The sequence below is a fragment of the Salmo trutta genome, chromosome 22 (assembly GCF_901001165.1).
Source record: "Salmo trutta chromosome 22, fSalTru1.1, whole genome shotgun sequence".
NCBI classification, from domain to species: domain Eukaryota; kingdom Metazoa; phylum Chordata; class Actinopteri; order Salmoniformes; family Salmonidae; genus Salmo; species Salmo trutta.
The window spans coordinates 40,864,039-40,881,847 of NC_042978.1; the positions used below are offsets into that span (position 1 = coordinate 40,864,039).

The following is a 17,809-nucleotide window of genomic DNA, read 5'->3' on the forward strand; positions in this document are numbered from 1 at the left end:
GTGGACTACAGTGGAACAGAGTAGGATCTGCTAGTCTTCCTTGGGGATTACAGTGGAACAGAGTAAGATCTGCTAGTCTTCCTGGGGGGCTACAGTGGAACAGAGTAGGGATGAAGTTCTTAGGGCTGTTCTTGGGGATCTCAGAGTTTCAGGACATAAACTGATAGGGGCTGGTGGACAAAGTTGTGGCTAAGTTGTCTAAATGGCGGTGGTTGTTGCCACTGATGTCTTTCATGGTTATGGTCTTTGTCATTAACAGCTTGGCTGCTTCAATGCTCTGGCACAGGCTGATGGTGTTGGACTCCCCATAGAGTCTCGTCAAGCAACTGTAGAGGTTACTGGTGGATGATTTGTTCTGGCCAACTCTGGACATGCGTGGAGGATTATTCACAGGGCGCTACGAACGGATAGATGTTACACCTTGATCCATCAGCGCGGAGGAGGTGTCTGTTCTGTGGGGAGGAGGAGACAGTGCAGCATCTGTTTTCTTCTTGTTCCAGGCTGGTAGGGTTGTTTTCTGTCCTGGGGGGTGTACAGGCCTAGAGTTGGGGCTGACTATGGACCTATACGTTGGAAGGCCTAGGTATAATGAAGCCAACAGGCGAAGAGACTGCCTAGTAAATTACCTGTTGGGGCAGGCAAAAATGGCAATGTGGAAGACCAGAAAACATGAGATGCAGGGAGTGGGGTGTACGGACCCCAGAGCTGTGCTGCTGGGGCAGGTGCGGGCTCGGCTGACACTGGAGGGAGTGGGGTGTACGGACCCCAGAGCTGTGCTGCTGGGGCAGGTGCGGGCTCGGCTGACACTGGAGGGAGTGGGGTGTACGGACCCCCAGAGCTGTGCTGCTGGGGCAGGTGCGGGCTCGGCTCACACTGGAGGGAGTGGGGTGTACAGACCCCAGAGCTGTGCTGCTGGGGCAGGTGCGGGCTCGGCTGACACTGGAGGGAGTGGGGTGTACAGACCCCAGAGCTGTGCTGCTGGGGCAGGTGCGGGCTCGGCTGACACTGGAGGGAGTGGGGTGTACAGACCCCAGAGCTGTGCTGCTGGGGCAGGTGCGGGCTGGGCTGACACTGGAGGGAGTGGGGTGTACAGACCCCAGAGCTGTGCTGCTGGGGCAGGTGCGGGCTCGGCTGACACTGGAGGGAGTGGGGTGTACAGACCCCAGAGCTGTGCTGCTGGGGCAGGTGCGGGCTCGGCTGACACTGGAGGGAGTGGGGTGTACAGACCCCAGAGCTGTGCTGCTGGGGCAGGTGCGGGCTCGGCTGACACTGGAGGGAGTGGGGTGTACAGACCCCAGAGCTGTGCTGCTGGGGCAGGTGCGGGCTCGGCTCACACTGGAGGGAGTGGGGTGTACAGACCCCAGAGCTGTGCTGCTGGGGCAGGTGCGGGCTCGGCTCACACTGGAGGGAGTGGGGTGTACAGACCCCAGAGCTGTGCTGCTGGGGCAGGTGCGGGCTCGGCTGACACTGGAGCATGTACTGTATATGGGGTGCTGGTGAACCGTCTGAGGGATTTTGTAGAGTGTCAGGGGGGTTCTATGTACAGTGGACGAGGAGGGAGAAATGTTTCTGGACTTCTAGGTCTGTTGAAGTGAAGTTGGGTTTGTTTTTTTGGTGATGTAACTGTTGGGCCAATACAGGTATTTTTAAAATAAATCAATCTCTTTCTCTCTCTCTCTTTCTCTCTCTCTCTCTTTCTCTCGCTCTGTTTCGCTCTCCCTCTCTGTCTGTCTTTCTCCCCCCCTCCCTCCCTCCCTCCCTCAGGTCTGAAATCCATCATGAAGAAGAACGGTGCTGCTGACAAGCAGGGGAACAGAGGAGGAGCCAAGAAGAACCTCAAGTTTGTGGGAGTCAACGGAGGGTAACAATGCTTCTCTTAACTCCTCTATATTTGGATCTCTCTGTGTGTCCTCATACAGTGCTGTTTGTTTGTGTATATATAGTATGTTAGCAGCAAACTACTACACTGTGTATGTTTATTATTCATTTGATTTAATCAGACCTACATTTAACATAATGCATGACACATATTTTATGTTTAGCATAGTGCATATGGCTTGTACAATACAGTGCTATGCTATAGTATCTAATTAGACATTTACTCAGTACATTGTTTTCATTGAGGAAATGTATGAATCTGCTGTTAATGATAATGCAGAGGATTTTCCCAAGGTTGCTGTTGATGCATATCCCATTGGGGAAGATGCCCCAATATTGATGCCAGAGCTGAGGATGATGTTAAAGAGTTTAAGTATAGCCATTTGGAATCTGTATATTTTATCATTTCATTTAGGATACCATCAACACCACAGGCCTTTTTGGGTTGGAGGGTTTGTATTTTATCCTGTAATTCATTCAATGTAATTAGAGAATACAGTGGGTTCTGTTAGTCTTTAATAGCTGATTCTAAGATTTGTAACTGATCATGTATATGTTTTTGTTGTTTGTTGTTTGTTTTTTATTATAGAGCCAAAAAGATTGGAGAAGTGGTTTATCCATACATCTCTGTTTTGGATAGATAACTCTTCGTGATGTTGTTTACCATTTGAGTCAATGAGGAGCACAATCTCTGGCTTTAGTGTGTCCTCAGTGGATGTGTGGGGGTTGTCAGGAGGGCTTTCAGGCTTTAGTGTGTCCTCAGTGGATGTGTGGGGGTTGTCAGGAGGGCTTTCAGGCTTTAGTGTGTCCTCAGTGGATGTGTGGGGGTTGTCAGGTCGGCTATCAGGCTTTAGTGTGTCCTCAGTGGATGTGTGGGGGTTGTCAGGAGGGCTATCAGGCTTTAGTGTGTCCTCAGTGGATGTGTGGGGGTTGTCAGGTCGGCTATCAGGCTTTAGTGTGTCCTCAGTGGATGTGTGGGGGTTTTCAGGAGGGCTATCAGGCTTTAGTGTGTCCTCAGTGGATGTGTGGGGGTTGTCAGGAGGGCTATCAGGCTTTAGTGTGTCCTCAGTGGATGTGTGGGGGTTGTCAGGAGGGCTATCAGGCTTTAGTGTGTCCTCAGTGGATGTGTGGGGGTTGTCAGGAGGGCTATCAGGCTTTAGTGTGTCCTCAGTGGATGTGTGGGGGTTGTCAGGAGGGCTATCAGGCTTTAGTGTGTCCTCAGTGGATGTGTGGGGGTTTTCAGGAGGGCTATCAGGGGAGCTGACAGGGGGACTTTTAGGAGGGGGTGGGGTCTGTTGGGTTGGTGGGTCCTGTGTTGTCTATCCAATTGTGGTGTTGAGGTTGTGGTCCGGGTCTGAGGTGGGCTGTTCTGCTGGCTTCTCTGGGGGAGTGTCCTGCTCTCTGTCACACCTCAGCTTTCTCACCACCTCCTTCAGTGCCATGTGTCTCTTTAAGTTCTCCGTCCTCCTTCACTGCTGTTAGCTGTGCAATGTGTTCCTCTCCCTCTTCCTTCACTGCTGTTAGCTGTGCCATGTGTTCCTCTTCCTTCACTGCTGTTAGCTGTGCCATGTGTTCCTCCTCCTTCACTGCTGTTAGCTGTGCCATGTGTTCCTCCTCCTTCACTGCTGTTAGCTGTGCAATGTGTTCCTCTCCCTCCTCCTTCACTGCTGTTAGCTGTGCCATGTGTTCCTCTTCCTTCACTGCTGTTAGCTGTGCCATGTGTTCTTCTTCCTTCACTGCTGTTAGCTGTGCCATGTGTTCCTCTTCCTTCACTGCTGTTAGCTGTGCCATGTGTTCCTCCTCCTTCACTGCTGTTAGCTGTGCCATGTGTTCCTCTCCCTCCTCCTTCACTGCTGTTAACTGTGCAATGTGTTCCTCTCCCTCCTCCTTCACTGCTGTTAGCTGTGCCATGTGTTCCTCTCCCTCTTCCTTCACTGCTGTTAACTGTGCAATGTGTTCCTCTTCCTTCACTGCTGTTAGCTGTGCCATGTGTTCCTCCTCCTTCACTGCTGTTAGCTGTGCCATGTGTTCCTCTCCCCCTTCCTTCACTGCTGTTAGCTGTGCCATGTGTTCCTCTCCCTCCTCCTTCACTGCTGTTAACTGTGACATGTGTTCCTCTCCCTCCTCCTTCACTGCTGTTAACTGTGCCATGTGTTCCTCTCCCTCCTCCTTCACTGCTGTTAACTGTGACATGTGTTCCTCTCCCTCCTCCTTCACTGCTGTTAGCTGTGCCATGTGTTCCTCTTCCTTCACTGCTGTTAGCTGTGCCATGTGTTCCTCTCCCTCTTCCTTCACTGCTGTGAGCTGTGCCATGTGTTCCTCTCCCTCCTCCTTCACTGCTGTTAGCTGTGACATGTGTTCCTCTCCCTCCTCCTTCACTGCTGTTAGCTGTGCCATGTGTTCCTCTCCCTCCTCCTTCACTGCTGTTAGCTGTGCCATGTGTTCCTCTCCCTCTTCCTTCACGGCTGTTAGCTGTGCCATGTGTTCCTCTTCCTTCACTGCTGTTAGCTGTGCCATGTGTTCCTCTCCCTCTTCCTTCACTGCTGTTAGCTGTGACATGTGTTCCTCTCCCTCCTCCTTCACTGCTGTTAGCTGTGCCATGTGTTCCTCTCCCTCTTCCTTCACTGCTGTTAGCTGTGCCATGTGTTCCTCTCCCTCTTCCTTCACTGCTGTTAGCTGTGCCATGTGTTCCTCTCCCTCTTCCTTCACTGCTGTTAGCTGTGCCATGTGTTCCTCTCCCTCTTCCTTCACTGCTGTTAGCTGTGCCATGTGTTCCTCTCCCTCTTCCTTCACTGCTGTTAGCTGTGCCATGTGTTCCTCTTCCTTCACTGCTGTTAGCTGTGCCATGTGTTCCTCTTCCTTCACTGCTGTTAGCTGTGCCATGTGTACCTCTCCCTCTTCCTTCACTGCTGTTAGCTGTGACATGTGTTCCTCTCCCTCCTCCTTCACTGCTGTTAGCTGTGCCATGTGTTCCTCTCTCTCTCTCCTCTTTAAATTCTCTCACCTCAGTCCATAGAGCAGCCAGCTCTCTCAGACAGCCGTCCATCTCCACCTTCTGCCCTCCGGGTCTTGTTGGGGGGGTGTTGTTGTTCTGCTCTGTTTTGTGGGTCTGTTCTGTCTGGAGTGTGTGGACTAGCTATCTGAGCTCCACCATCTCTCTCTCCAGCTCAGTAAATGTCTCTCTCTCAACAATGGAGGAGCAGTACAGTTGTGGGACCTGGGTCTGCTCAGTGAAGGGGGGGGGGTGACTCTCCTCTTGGGGCTGCTCGTATGCAGGGCAGTTTGAGGATGAGGTGTGGTCAGACTCACTCAGGATGGGGGACTCGTCACAGAGAGAGAGCTTTTCCTGCTGTGCTCTCTCTTTGATCCCGTAAAACTGCATGAGTTTGCCTTGCACCATTACTGTTCCAGACTTGTACATGTTGACAGAGGTTGTTTCAATTTCCTCAATGTCTAGTATTCTGAGTTTCCACCCTGGGCCAATACCCTCTCTAATGACATAGGGGTAGTGTGTTCTTATAGCACTGTGTCATGCCAGGGATGGTCTGGTTAATATAGCACTGTGCCATGCCAGGGGATGGTCTGGTTAATATAGCACTGTACCATGCCAGGGGATGGTCTGTGTTAATATAGCACTGTGCCATGCCAGGGGATGGTCTGGTTAATATAGCACTGTGTCATGCCAGGGATGGTCTGTGTTAATATAGCACTGTGCCATGCCAGGGGATGGTCTGGTTAATATAGCACTGTGTCATGCCAGGGGATGGTCTGGTTAATTTAGCACTGTGTCATGCCAGGGGATGGTCTGGTTAATATAGCACTGTGTCATGCCAGGGGATGGTCTGGTTAATATAGCACTGTACCATGCCAGGGGATGGTCTGTATTAATATAGCACTGTGCCATGCCAGGGGATGGTCTGGTTAATATAGCACTGTGTCATGCCAGGGGATGGTCTGGTTAATATAGCACTGTGCCATGCCAGGGGATGGTCTGGTTAATATAGCACTGTGCCATGCCAGGGGATGGTCTGTATTAATATAGCACTGTGCCATGCCAGGGATGGTCTGGTTAATATAGCACTGTGTCATGCCAGGGGATGGTCTGGTTAATATAGCACTGTACCATGCCAGGGGATGGTCTGGTTAATATAGCACTGTACCATGCCAGGGGATGGTCTGTATTAATATAGCACTGTGTCATGCCAGGGGATGGTCTGTGTTAATATAGCACTGTGTCATGCCAGGGGATGGTCTGGTTAATATAGCACTGTGTCATGCCAGGGGATGGTCTGTATTAATATAGCACTGTGTCATGCCAGGGGATGGTCTGTGTTAATATAGCACTGTGCCATGCCAGGGGATGGTCTGGTTAATATAGCACTGTGCCATGCCAGGGGATGGTCTGGTTAATATAGCACTGTGCCATGCCAGGGGATGGTCTGTATTAATATAGCACTGTGCCATGCCAGGGGATGGTCTGGTTAATATAGCACTGTGCCATGCCAGGGGATGGTCTGGTTAATATAGCACTGTGCCATGCCAGGGGATGGTCTGGTTAATATAGCACTGTGCCATGCCAGGGGATGGTCTGTATTAATATAGCACTGTGCCATGCCAGGGGATGGTCTGTATTAATATAGCACTGTGTCATGCCAGGGGATGGTCTGTGTTAATATAGCACTGTGCCATGCCAGGGGATGGTCTGGTTAATATAGCACTGTGCCATGCCAGGGGATGGTCTGGTTAATATAGCACTGTGCCATGCCAGGGGATGGTCTGTGTTAATATAGCACTGTGCCATGCCAGGGGATGGTCTGTATTAATATAGCACTGTGCCATGCCAGGGGATGGTCTGTATTAATATAGCACTGTGTCATGCCAGGGGATGGTCTGTGTTAATATAGCACTGTGTCATGCCAAGGGATGGTCTGGTTAATATAGCACTGTGCCATGCCAGGGGATGGTCGAGTTAATATAGCACTGTGCCATGCCAGGGGATGGTCTGGTTAATATAACACTGTGCCATGCCAGGGGATGGTCTGGTTAATATAGCACTGTGTCATGCCAGGGGATGGTCTGGTTAATATAACACTGTGCCATGGCAGGGGATGGTCTGGTTAATATAGCACTGTGTCATGCCAGGGGATGGTCTGGTTAATATAGCACTGTACCATGCCGGGGGATGGTCTGGTTAATATAGCACTGTGTCATGCCAGGGGATGGTCTGTGTTAATATAGCACTGTGCCATGCCAGGGGATGGTCTGGTTAATATAGCACTGTGTCATGCCAGGGGATGGTCTGTGTTAATATAGCACTGTGCCATGCCAGGGGATGGTCTGGTTAATATAGCACTGTGTCATGCCAGGGGATGGTCTGGTTAATATAGCACTGTGCCATGCCAGGGGATGGTCTGGTTAATATAGCACTGTGTCATGCCAGGGGATGGTCTGGTTAATATAGCACTGTGCCATGCCAGGGGATGGTCTGGTTAATATAGCACTGTGCCATGCCAGGGGATGGTCTGGTTAATATAGCACTGTGCCATGCCAGGGGATGGTCTGGTTAATATAGCACTGTGCCATGCCAGGGGATGGTCTGTATTAATATAGCACTGTGTCATGCCAGGGGATGGTCTGGTTAATATAGCACTGTGTCATGCCAGGGGATGGTCTGGTTAATATAGCACTGTGTCATGCCAGGGGATGGTCTGGTTAATATAACACTGTGCCATGCCAGGGGATGGTCTGGTTAATATAGCACTGTGCCATGCCAGGGGATGGTCTGGTTAATATAGCACTGTGCCATGCCAGGGGATGGTCTGGTTAATATAGCACTGTGTCATGCCAGGGGATGGTCTGGTTAATATAGCACTGTGTCATGCCAGGGGATGGTCTGGTTAATATAACAATGTGCCATGCTAGGGGATGGTCTGGTTAATATAGCACTGTGCCATGCCAGGGGATGGTCTGGTTAATATAGCACTGTGCCATGCCAGGGGATGGTCTGGTTAATATAGCACTGTGTCATGCCAGGGGATGGTCTGTATTAATATAGCACTGTGTCATGCCAGGGGATGGTCTGGTTAATATAGCACTGTGCCATGCCAGGGGATGGTCTGTATTAATATAGCACTGTGTCATGCCAGGGGATGGTCTGGTTAATATAGCACTGTGCCATGCCAGGGGATGGTCTGTATTAATATAGCACTGTGCCATGCCAGGGGATGGTCTGGTTAATATAGCACTGTGCCATGCCAGGGGATGGTCTGGTTAATATAGCACTGTGCCATGCCAGGGGATGGTCTGTGTTAATATAGCACTGTGCCATGCCAGGGGATGGTCTGGTTAATATAGCACTGTACCATGCCAGGGGATGGTCTGGTTAATATAGCACTGTGCCATGCCAGGGGATGGTCTGGTTAATATAGCACTGTGCCATGCCAGGGGATGGTCTGGTTAATATAGCACTGTGTCATGCCAGGGGATGGTCTGGTTAATATAGCACTGTGCCATGTCAGGGGATGGTCTGGTTAATATAGCACTGTGTCATGCCAGGGGATGGTCTGGTTAATATAGCACTGTGCCATGCCAGGGGATGGTCTGTGTTAATATAGCACTGTGTCATGCCAGGGGATGGTCTGGTTAATATAGCGCTGTGCCATGCCAGGGGATGGTCTGGTTAATATAGCACTGTGTCATGCCAGGGGATGGTCTGGTTAATATAGCACTGTGCCATGCCAGGGGATGGTCTGGTTAATATAGCACTGTGTCATGCCAGGGGATGGTCTGGTTAATATAGCACTGTGCCATGCCAGGGGATGGTCTGGTTAATATAGCACTGTGCCATGCCAGGGGATGGTCTGGTTAATATAGCACTGTGTCATGCCAGGGGATGGTCTGGTTAATATAGCACTGTGCCATGCCAGGGGATGGTCTGGTTAATATAGCACTGTGCCATGCCAGGGGATGGTCTGTGTTAATATAGCACTGTGTCATGCCAGGGGATGGTCTGTATTAATATAGCACTGTGTCATGCCAGGGGATGGTCTGGTTAATATAGCACTGTGTCATGCCAGGGGATGGTCTGTATTAATATAGCACTGTGTCATGCCAGGGGATGGTCTGGTTAATATAGCACTGTGCCATGCCAGGGGATGGTCTGGTTAATATAGCACTGTGCCATGCCAGGGGATGGTCTGGTTAATATAGCACTGTGCCATGACAGGGGATGGTCTGGTTAATATAGCACTGTGTCATGCCAGGGGATGGTCTGTGTTAATATAGCACTGTGTCATGCCAGGGCATGGTCTGTGTTAATATAGCACTGTGTCATGCCAGGGGATGGTCTGTGTTAATATAGCACTGTGCCATGCCAGGGGATGGTCTGGTTAATATAGCACTATGCCATGCCAGGGGATGGTCTGGTTAATATAGCACTGTGCCATGCCAGGGGATGGTCTGGTTAATATAGCACTGTGCCATGCCAGGGGATGGTCTGGTTAATATAGCACTGTGCCATGCCAGGGGATGGTCTGGTTAATATAGCACTGTGTCATGCCAGGGGATGGTCTGTGTTAATATAGCACTGTGTCATGCCAGGGCATGGTCTGTGTTAATATAGCACTGTGTCATGCCAGGGGATGGTCTGTGTTAATATAGCACTGTGCCATGCCAGGGGATGGTCTGTGTTAATATAGCACTGTGCCATGCCAGGGGATGGTCTGTGTTAATATAGCACTGTGTCATGCCAGGGGATGGTCTGGTTAATATAGCACTGTGTCATGCCAGGGGATGGTCTGGTTAATATAGCACTGTGTCATGCCAGGGGATGGTCTGTGTTAATATAGCACTGTGTCATGCCAGGGCATGGTCTGTGTTAATATAGCACTGTGTCATGCCAGGGGATGGTCTGTGTTAATATAGCACTGTGCCATGCCAGGGGATGGTCTGTGTTAATATAGCACTGTGCCATGCCAGGGGATGGTCTGTGTTAATATAGCACTGTGTCATGCCAGGGGATGGTCTGGTTAATATAGCACTGTGTCATGCCAGGGGATGGTCTGGTTAATATAGCACTGTGTCATGCCAGGGGATGGTCTGGTTAATATAGCACTGTGTCATGCCAGGGGATGGTCTGGTTAATATAGCACTGTGCCATGCCAGGGGATGGTCTGTGTTAATATAGCACTGTGCCATGCCAGGGGATGGTCTGGTTAATATAGCACTGTGTCATGCCAGGGGATGGTCTGGTTAATATAGCACTGTGCCATGCCAGGGGATGGTCTGGTTAATATAGCACTGTGCCATGCCAGGGGATGGTCTGTGTGGGAAATTAGGTTGCTTACATTCCCCTCTTTGTAGCAGTCAGCAAATAGTGTCTCTGGATTGTCCTTGAGGAGCTTATTTTTGTACTTATTCCATGCAGTATTTTTAATTTCCAAGGGGTACTGTACTGTGATAGCTGCACGGGTGAAGCCATGGAGATGGGGGCTTCAGAGGCCTCTGCATTTGGGTGGGGAGGGAGGGGGCTGTGAAACCCTCCTACCATTGTTGGGCTCAATCATTTTCACACCCCTCACTTCACACTTCAGTGCTAATTGAAGTTGCAGTCAGGTCTGTTCTGTCATATAATTAATGTAGCTTTATATAACAAAATTACCTAGATATTATTGTATTTTATTTCATGGCTTCAGAAGGAGCTTCAGACTGAACGTTACTCACTCGGTGTTGTGTTGGATGGTATTTCCAGGTTTCCGCTGTGTTTCTTCTGCAGGTTTTGGTTTGCTAGAAGCTTTTCTTGATAGTCCTTGGTAGTAATAATCAATTCAGGTAATTTTGTCCAAAATCAAGGTTTTAGGTTTGGATTGAATGTCTTGGTGTAAAGGGTGGTATCCTGTATTCTGTAAGTCCTAGCTTTTTTACATTTGTTCTATTTGATCCCTTTTTCTCCCCAATTTCCTGATATCCAGTTTCAATCCAATTACAATCTTGTCTCATTGCTGCAACTCCCCAACGGGCTCGGGAGAGGCGAAGGTCGAGTCATGCTTCCTCCAAAACATGACCTGCCAAACCGCCCTTCTGAACACCTGCCTGCTTAACCTGGATGCCAGCTGCACCAACGTGTCGGAGGAAACACTGTTCAACTGACAACGGGAGTCAGCCTGCAGGCGCCCGGCCTGCCACAAGGAGTCACTAGAGCGCGATGAGCCAAGTAAAGCCCCCCCGGTCAAACCCTCCCCTAACCCGGATGACGCTGGAAAAATTGTGCGCCGCACTATGGGACTCCAGGTCACGGCCGGTTGTGACACAGCCTTGGATCAAACTTTGATCTGTAGTGAAACCTCAAGCACTGCGATGTAGTGCCGTAGACCGCTGTGATACAGCCTGGAATGGGTCTGTAGTGACTCCTCTAGCTCTGCGATGCAGTGTCTTAGACCGCTGTGATACAGCCTGGAATTGAACCAGGGTCTGTAGTGACTCCTCTAGCTCTGCGATGCAGTGTCTTAGACCGTTGTGATACAGCCTGGAATGGAACCTGGGTCTGTAGTGACTCCTCTAGATCTGTGATGCAGTGTCTTAGACAGCTGTGATACAGCCTGGAATGGAACCTGGGTCTGTAGTGACTCCTCTAGCTCTGTGATGCAGTGTCTTAGACCGCTGTGGTACAGCCTGGAATTGAACCTGGGTCTGTAGTGACTCCTCTAGCTCTGCGATGCAGTGTCTTAGACCGCTGTGGCACAGCCTGGAATGGAACCTGGGTCTGTAGTGACTCCTCTAGCTCTGCGATGCAGTGTCTTAGACCGCTGTGGTACAGCCTGGAATTGAACCTGGGTCTGTAGTGACTCCTCTAGCTCTGCGATGCAGTGTCTTAGACCGCTGTGATACAGCCTGGAATTGAACCTGGGTCTGTAGTGACTCCTCTAGCTCTGCGATGCAGTGTCTTAGACCGCAGTGATACAGCCCGGAATGGGTCTGTAGTGACTCCTCTAGCTCTGTGATGCAGTGTCTTAGACCGCTGTGATACAGCCTGGAATGGAACCTGGGTCTGTAATGACTCCTCTAGCTCTGCGATGCAGTGTCTTAAACCGCTGTGGTACAGCCTGGAATTGAACCTGGGTCTGTAGTGACTCCTCTAGCTCTGCGATGCAGTGTCTTAGACCGCTGTGGTACAGCCTGGAATTGAACCTGGGTCTGTAGTGACTCCTCTAGCTCTGCGATGCAGTGTCTTAGACCGCTGTGGTACAGCCTGGAATTGAACCTTAGTCTGTAGTGACTCCTCTAGCTCTGCGATGCAGTGTCTTAGACTGCTGTGATACAGCCTGGAATGGAACCTGGGTCTGTAGTGACTCCTCTAGATCTGTGATGCAGTGTCTTAGACCGCTGTGATACAGCCTGGAATGGAACCTGGATCTGTAGTGACTCCTGTAGCTCTGTGATGCAGTGTCTTAGACCGCTGTGATACAGCCTGGAATGGAACCTGGGTCTGTAGTGACTCCTCTAGCTCTGCGATGCAGTGTCTTAGACCGCTGTGGTACAGCCTGGAATTGAACCTGGGTCTGTAGTGACTCCTCTAGCTCTGCGATGCAGTGTCTTAGACCACTGTGGTACAGCCTGGAATTGAACCTTAGTCTGTAGTGACTCCTCTAGCTCTGCGATGCAGTGTCTTAGACCGCTGTGATACAGCCTGGAATGGAACCTGGGTCTGTAGTGACTCCTCTAGATCTGTGATGCAGTGTCTTAGACCGCTGTGATACAGCCTGGAATGGAACCTGGATCTGTAGTGACTCCTCTAGCTCTGTGATGCAGTGTCTTAGACCGCTGTGATACAGCCTGGAATGGAACCAGGGTCTGTAATGACTCCTCTAGCTCTGTGATGCAGTGTCTTAGACCGCTGTGATACAGCCTGGAATGGAACCAGGGTCTGTAATGGCTCCTCTAGCTCTGTGATGCAGTGTCTTAGACCGCTGTGATACAGCCTGGAATGGAACCTGGGTCTGCAGTGACTCCTCTAGCTTTGTGATGCAGTGTCTTAGACCGCTGCGTCACTTGGGTCTGCGTCTGCGCTGCGTCTAACTCTAATTCCATTTTTTTGCAGAAGAGCCAATGAGCTCTCTCTCTCGCTCTCTCCGTGTCTGTCTCTCTCTCTATCTCTCTTTCCGTGTCTTTCTGTTGCTCTCTATTTGTCTCTCTCGCTCTGTCTTTCTCTCCATTGTCGTGACGTTGTATTAGTTAATGTTGCTCATCGAAAGATTAACTGTTTATAATTGTGTGATTAAATGAATCAAGCAATGAATCAAGCAATTATTAACTCATTAACCTGGGGCACCATGGGAAAATTTGTTTTATTGAGTTTCTATTTCCCAAATTAACTCAAAGAATATCAGATTATCGATTTTACAACAGTCGCTAAATTAATCAATTTCCTCTAGTCTCATTTCTGAACGTCGCATAATCCGGAAATCTGCACGAACCCGGGCTACACCAATGAGTTTACCACACCAATCTTAGTTGATTATTTATTTACTAGCAAGCTAAAATGATGATACAGATACACATACACAAAACACAGTCTAGCTATTGATTAGGACTTAGTATAACGGGCCAACACACTATGGCGCATGTTACCCAAAATGGGGATTTAAAAGAAAGAGAAACAAAGAAAGTACACGAGAGAAATATACATTTGGGTTCATTTGTCAGCTATGCTTATTTAAACCTAGCCTTGCCCCGAACTGCCGCTCTTATGGGTCAGAATATAATGATGTAATTACGTGTTGGAGGTCTCAGAGGGGTGGTTCCGCGTGGGTCGTTTAGGCTTTTCAACGACACACTTCTCCGGCGCAACTCTCTGGTTGTCCTCACGATGTCACTGTCCTTCTTGGCTTAGAGGTCTGATTTCTCCCCCTTTCTCTGATAGTGTCGTCTGAGGACAGACAGCTCTGTAGCTCAGAGCTCACAGCGTAGGAATGAAACAGCGTAGATACCACGATTCGATGAAGAGTGGAGGCTAGGTGGTTCGGCTTGAATTCACCCACTTAGACACAGCTACTCATCCGTAGCTTGGGTAGAAAATGATTTCTTTGTCTTCAACCTTGTGTTGCGTTTTGGGTTCGTTGACTATTCAGACCTTGGCTGCAGCCTGGGGTCACTTTAGTCTACAGTTCATTCTTCAGTCACATGTCTTATACCCTCGGGTCAGAAGTGGGCGTAACCGCCTTTAGGGCAATTCTCTGGGCGTATCAAGTTAAGAGCAAGGCCTAGATTTTACTCAAATCCAATTTTAGACACTAACTTCACATTTCATCCTTACCAAAACGTTCTCTTTGATTTGGATACTTTCCACACAACGTACAATGTATAAACATCAGGCATATACTGGGAAAACTCTTAAAGATACAATATTTTCGCAATAACGTCATCTCTTAACCTTTAATAACAATACAAAAATTACATACATTTTCATATTCCATCTCTCGTCATGACCACCATTGTGGCTAACGGAAACCATTGTTCCAAAGTCCCTTTATTGCATGTTTAATGTTCTGAGGCCAGTTCTCCATAGTGAGGACAAAGGAATTTCTTTGTGTCCTAAGATTTATCATGGGCGTGAGGGGTCATAAAACCCCCACATCCTCATACCCCTAGATCTCTCCTCCTCTGTTGGGGGTTGAGAGATAATCTGTAGGTTTGTGGTCTCCTATAACCTGACCTGATCAGGACAGTCATGACACCATCTTTCACCCTGTCTCTCCCATAGACACACTGCCCTCACTGTGACTCTCCCTTCCTGTTTATGTGTGTGTTGTTTGTGTGTGCGTGCACGTGCGTTTAACTTTGTGTGCGAGTGAGTGTATGACTTTGACGCTCTATGATTAGGCTGTGCTTTGCCTGTCTGATGTTGATGAGATGTGAGTTAGATGACAGAGGTGGTACTGGAAAACAAAGGCCTCTCTCCTGACTATGATTAGAACAGGCTGGTCTAGTATTCATGCTACAGCACGGTTGTAGCTAGCATACCCTAGCTGCTGTCTGGCCCTCCTACCAGAACACACATCATTACGATAGCCTAGCTAACACACTGCTGGCCCCCCTCATCAGAACTAGAACAGACTCAGTCGGGATGGCTCTACTTTTACCTCAGAGGAGAACTCAGCTCAGTATAAAACATTTTGTTTTCTTTAATTTACCTGATGAGGTTCATTCAGACCACAGCTACACGGGAGACACATCAAGACACAACAAACAAGCATAAGCAATATACATGATTAAAATGAACATTTCCAGGTAATCTGCAGTTGAAGTCGGAAGTTTTCATACACTTAGGTTGGAGTCATTAAAACTCGTTTTTCAACCACTCCACAAATTTCTTGTTAACAAATTATATTTTTGGCAAGTCGGTTAGGACATCTACTTTTTGCATGACACAAGTCATTTTTCCAACAATTGTTTACAGACAGATTATTTCACTTATAATTCACTGTATCACAATTCCAATGGGTCAGAAGTTTACATACACTAAGTTGACTGTGCCTTTTAAACAGCTTGGAAATTTCCAGAAAATTATGTCTTGGCTTTAGAAGCTTCTGATAGGCTAATTGACATAATTTGAGTCAATTGGAGGTGTACCTGTGGATGTATTTCAAGGCCTACCTTCAAACTCAGTGCCTCTTTGCTTGACATCATGGGAAAATCAAAAGAAATCCGCCAAGACCTCAGAATAAAAATTGTAGACCTCCACAAGTCTGGTTCATCCTTGGGAGCAATTTCCAAACGCCTGAAGGTACCACGTTCATCTGTACAGACAATAGTACGCAAGTATAAACACCATGGGACCACGCAGCCGTCATACCGCTCAGGAAGGAGACGCGTTCTGTCTCCTAGAGATGAACGTCCTTTGGTGTGAAAAGTGCAAATCAATCCCAGAATAACAGTGAAGATGCTTGTGAAGATGCTGGAGGAAGCAGGTACAAAAGTATCTATATCCACAGTAAAACGACTCCTATATCGAGATAACCTGAAAGTCTGCTCAGTAAGGAAGATGCCACTGCTCCAAAACCGCCATTAGAAAGCCAGACTATGGTTTGCAACTGCACATGGGGACAAAGATTGTACTTTTTGTAGAAATGTCCTCTCGTCTGATGAAACAAAAATAGAACTGTTTGGCCATAATGACCACTGTTATGTTTGGAGGAATAAGGGGGAGGCTTGCAAGCCGAAGAACACCATCCCAACCATGAAGCACAGGGGTGGCAGGATCATGTTGTGGGGCTGCTTTGCTGCAGGAGAGACTGGTGCACTTCACAAAATAGATGGCATCATGAGGAGAAAATTACGTGGATATATTGAAGCAACATCTCAAGACATCAGTCAGGAAGTTAAAGCTTGGTTGCAAATGGGTCTTCCAAATGGACAATGACTCCAAGCATACTTCCAAAGTTGTGGCAAAATGGCTTAAGGACAACAAAGTCAAGGTATTGGAGTGGCCATCACAAAGCCCTGAACTCAATCCTATAGAACATTTGTGGGCAGAACTGAAAAAGCATGTGCGAGCAAGGAGGCCTACAAACCTGACTCAGTTACATCAGCTCTGTCAGGAGGAATGGGCCGAAATTCACCCAACTTATTGTGGGAAGTTTGTGGAAGGCTACCCGAAATGTTTGAAACAATTTAAAGGCAATGCTAGCAAATACTAATTGAGTGTATGTAAACTTCTGACCCACTGGGAATGTGATGAAAGAAATAAAAGCTGAAATCAATAATTCTCTCTACTATTATTCTGACATTTCACATTCTTAAAATAAAGTTTTGATCCTAACTGACCTAAGACAGGGAATTTTTACTAGGATTAAATGTCAGGAATTGTGAAAACTGAGTTTAAATGTATTTGGCTAAGGTGTATGTAAACTTCCGACTTCAACTGTATCAATTTCGTCAACTGTTTCTGAGTGGAAATTCTCACCTTTTAGATTTCTAAAGGGTTTACTGTGTCAGGTTATGGTTGCCCCTGACCCCTGAGCTAAACCAGGAAGTGGGTGCTCTTTATCCTGCCTCTGCTCAGATGTTTCCTCCATGCCCTCCTTGTTCCTAATAACAACATAGCCTTGAGAAAACACATACACAAACACACACACTGCCTTGAGAACACAGCACAGACTTCCCTCCTTCAGACTGTGATCACATGAACTCTCCTTACACTGCCTCTATTCGCCCCTCTCCCTTAGGAATTCTGTGAATTCTGCGGCTCCTGAAAGATCGGTTCACAAACATCCATGAAGGAACAGTATTCTCTGCCTGACCTTAGCCTTTCTGATCAAGGGCCCTGTAGAAGTTCCATGAACCATCTATTCATAACATCCTAAAGATGAATGTCCCTAAATATACTTCACAAGGCCATGTTCTCACTGCTCACAGATTCCAAGATGTTACACATCAATGTTAGGTAAATGGCCAGCCCTGTGAGTAAATAGCCAGAACACATGGGGCTGAATGACCTTTTCTTGTCATATCTTGGTACTTGGTAAGTCTCTTGATACTTCAGTCGTCTCATTGATGCTGTTTGTTTGTGTTGTTAATGACCAGGTATGAGACCACCTCCAGTGAGGAGGAGTCGAGCGGGGAGGAGAAGGAGGAGGCCGAGGAGGTGGACAGCTCTGAGCCCGAGGAGATGCAGGAGGATCAGGGGAAGAAGGAGCAGCAGGAGGAGGGAGCTGGAGAATCCCAGGGCCAGGGAGAGGCCACTGCCACAGGAGAGATGGCCCAGGTAACAGGAGCCCAGGCTGGGGAGATAGAGGGCCAGGGAGACCCTCAGGACCCAGAGACCAGCCAGGCACTCCTGGAGGAGCAGCCAGAAGCAGGGTGAGACAGGACTTCTTGATCAAGGTTCTTAACTTTTGCAGCAAATATCCATCTCAGTGGAGGTCTTCTGAAATGA

The 17,809-nt window shown here is 48.5% G+C and overlaps 1 protein-coding gene across 8 annotated transcripts in view; it reads left to right on the plus strand.

Moving 5' to 3' along the window:
- kank4 (KN motif and ankyrin repeat domains 4) overlaps nt 1-17,809 on the plus strand; it is a 178,823-nt gene that overhangs the window by 99,521 nt on the left and 61,493 nt on the right. For all 8 annotated transcript variants that reach the window (XM_029708016.1, XM_029708022.1, XM_029708018.1 and 5 more), the window contains 2 exons: nt 1,765-1,861; nt 17,458-17,733. In XM_029708016.1, coding sequence (XP_029563876.1) covers nt 1,765-1,861; nt 17,458-17,733 — 373 coding nt within the window. The remainder of the gene's footprint in view (nt 1-1,764; nt 1,862-17,457; nt 17,734-17,809) is intronic.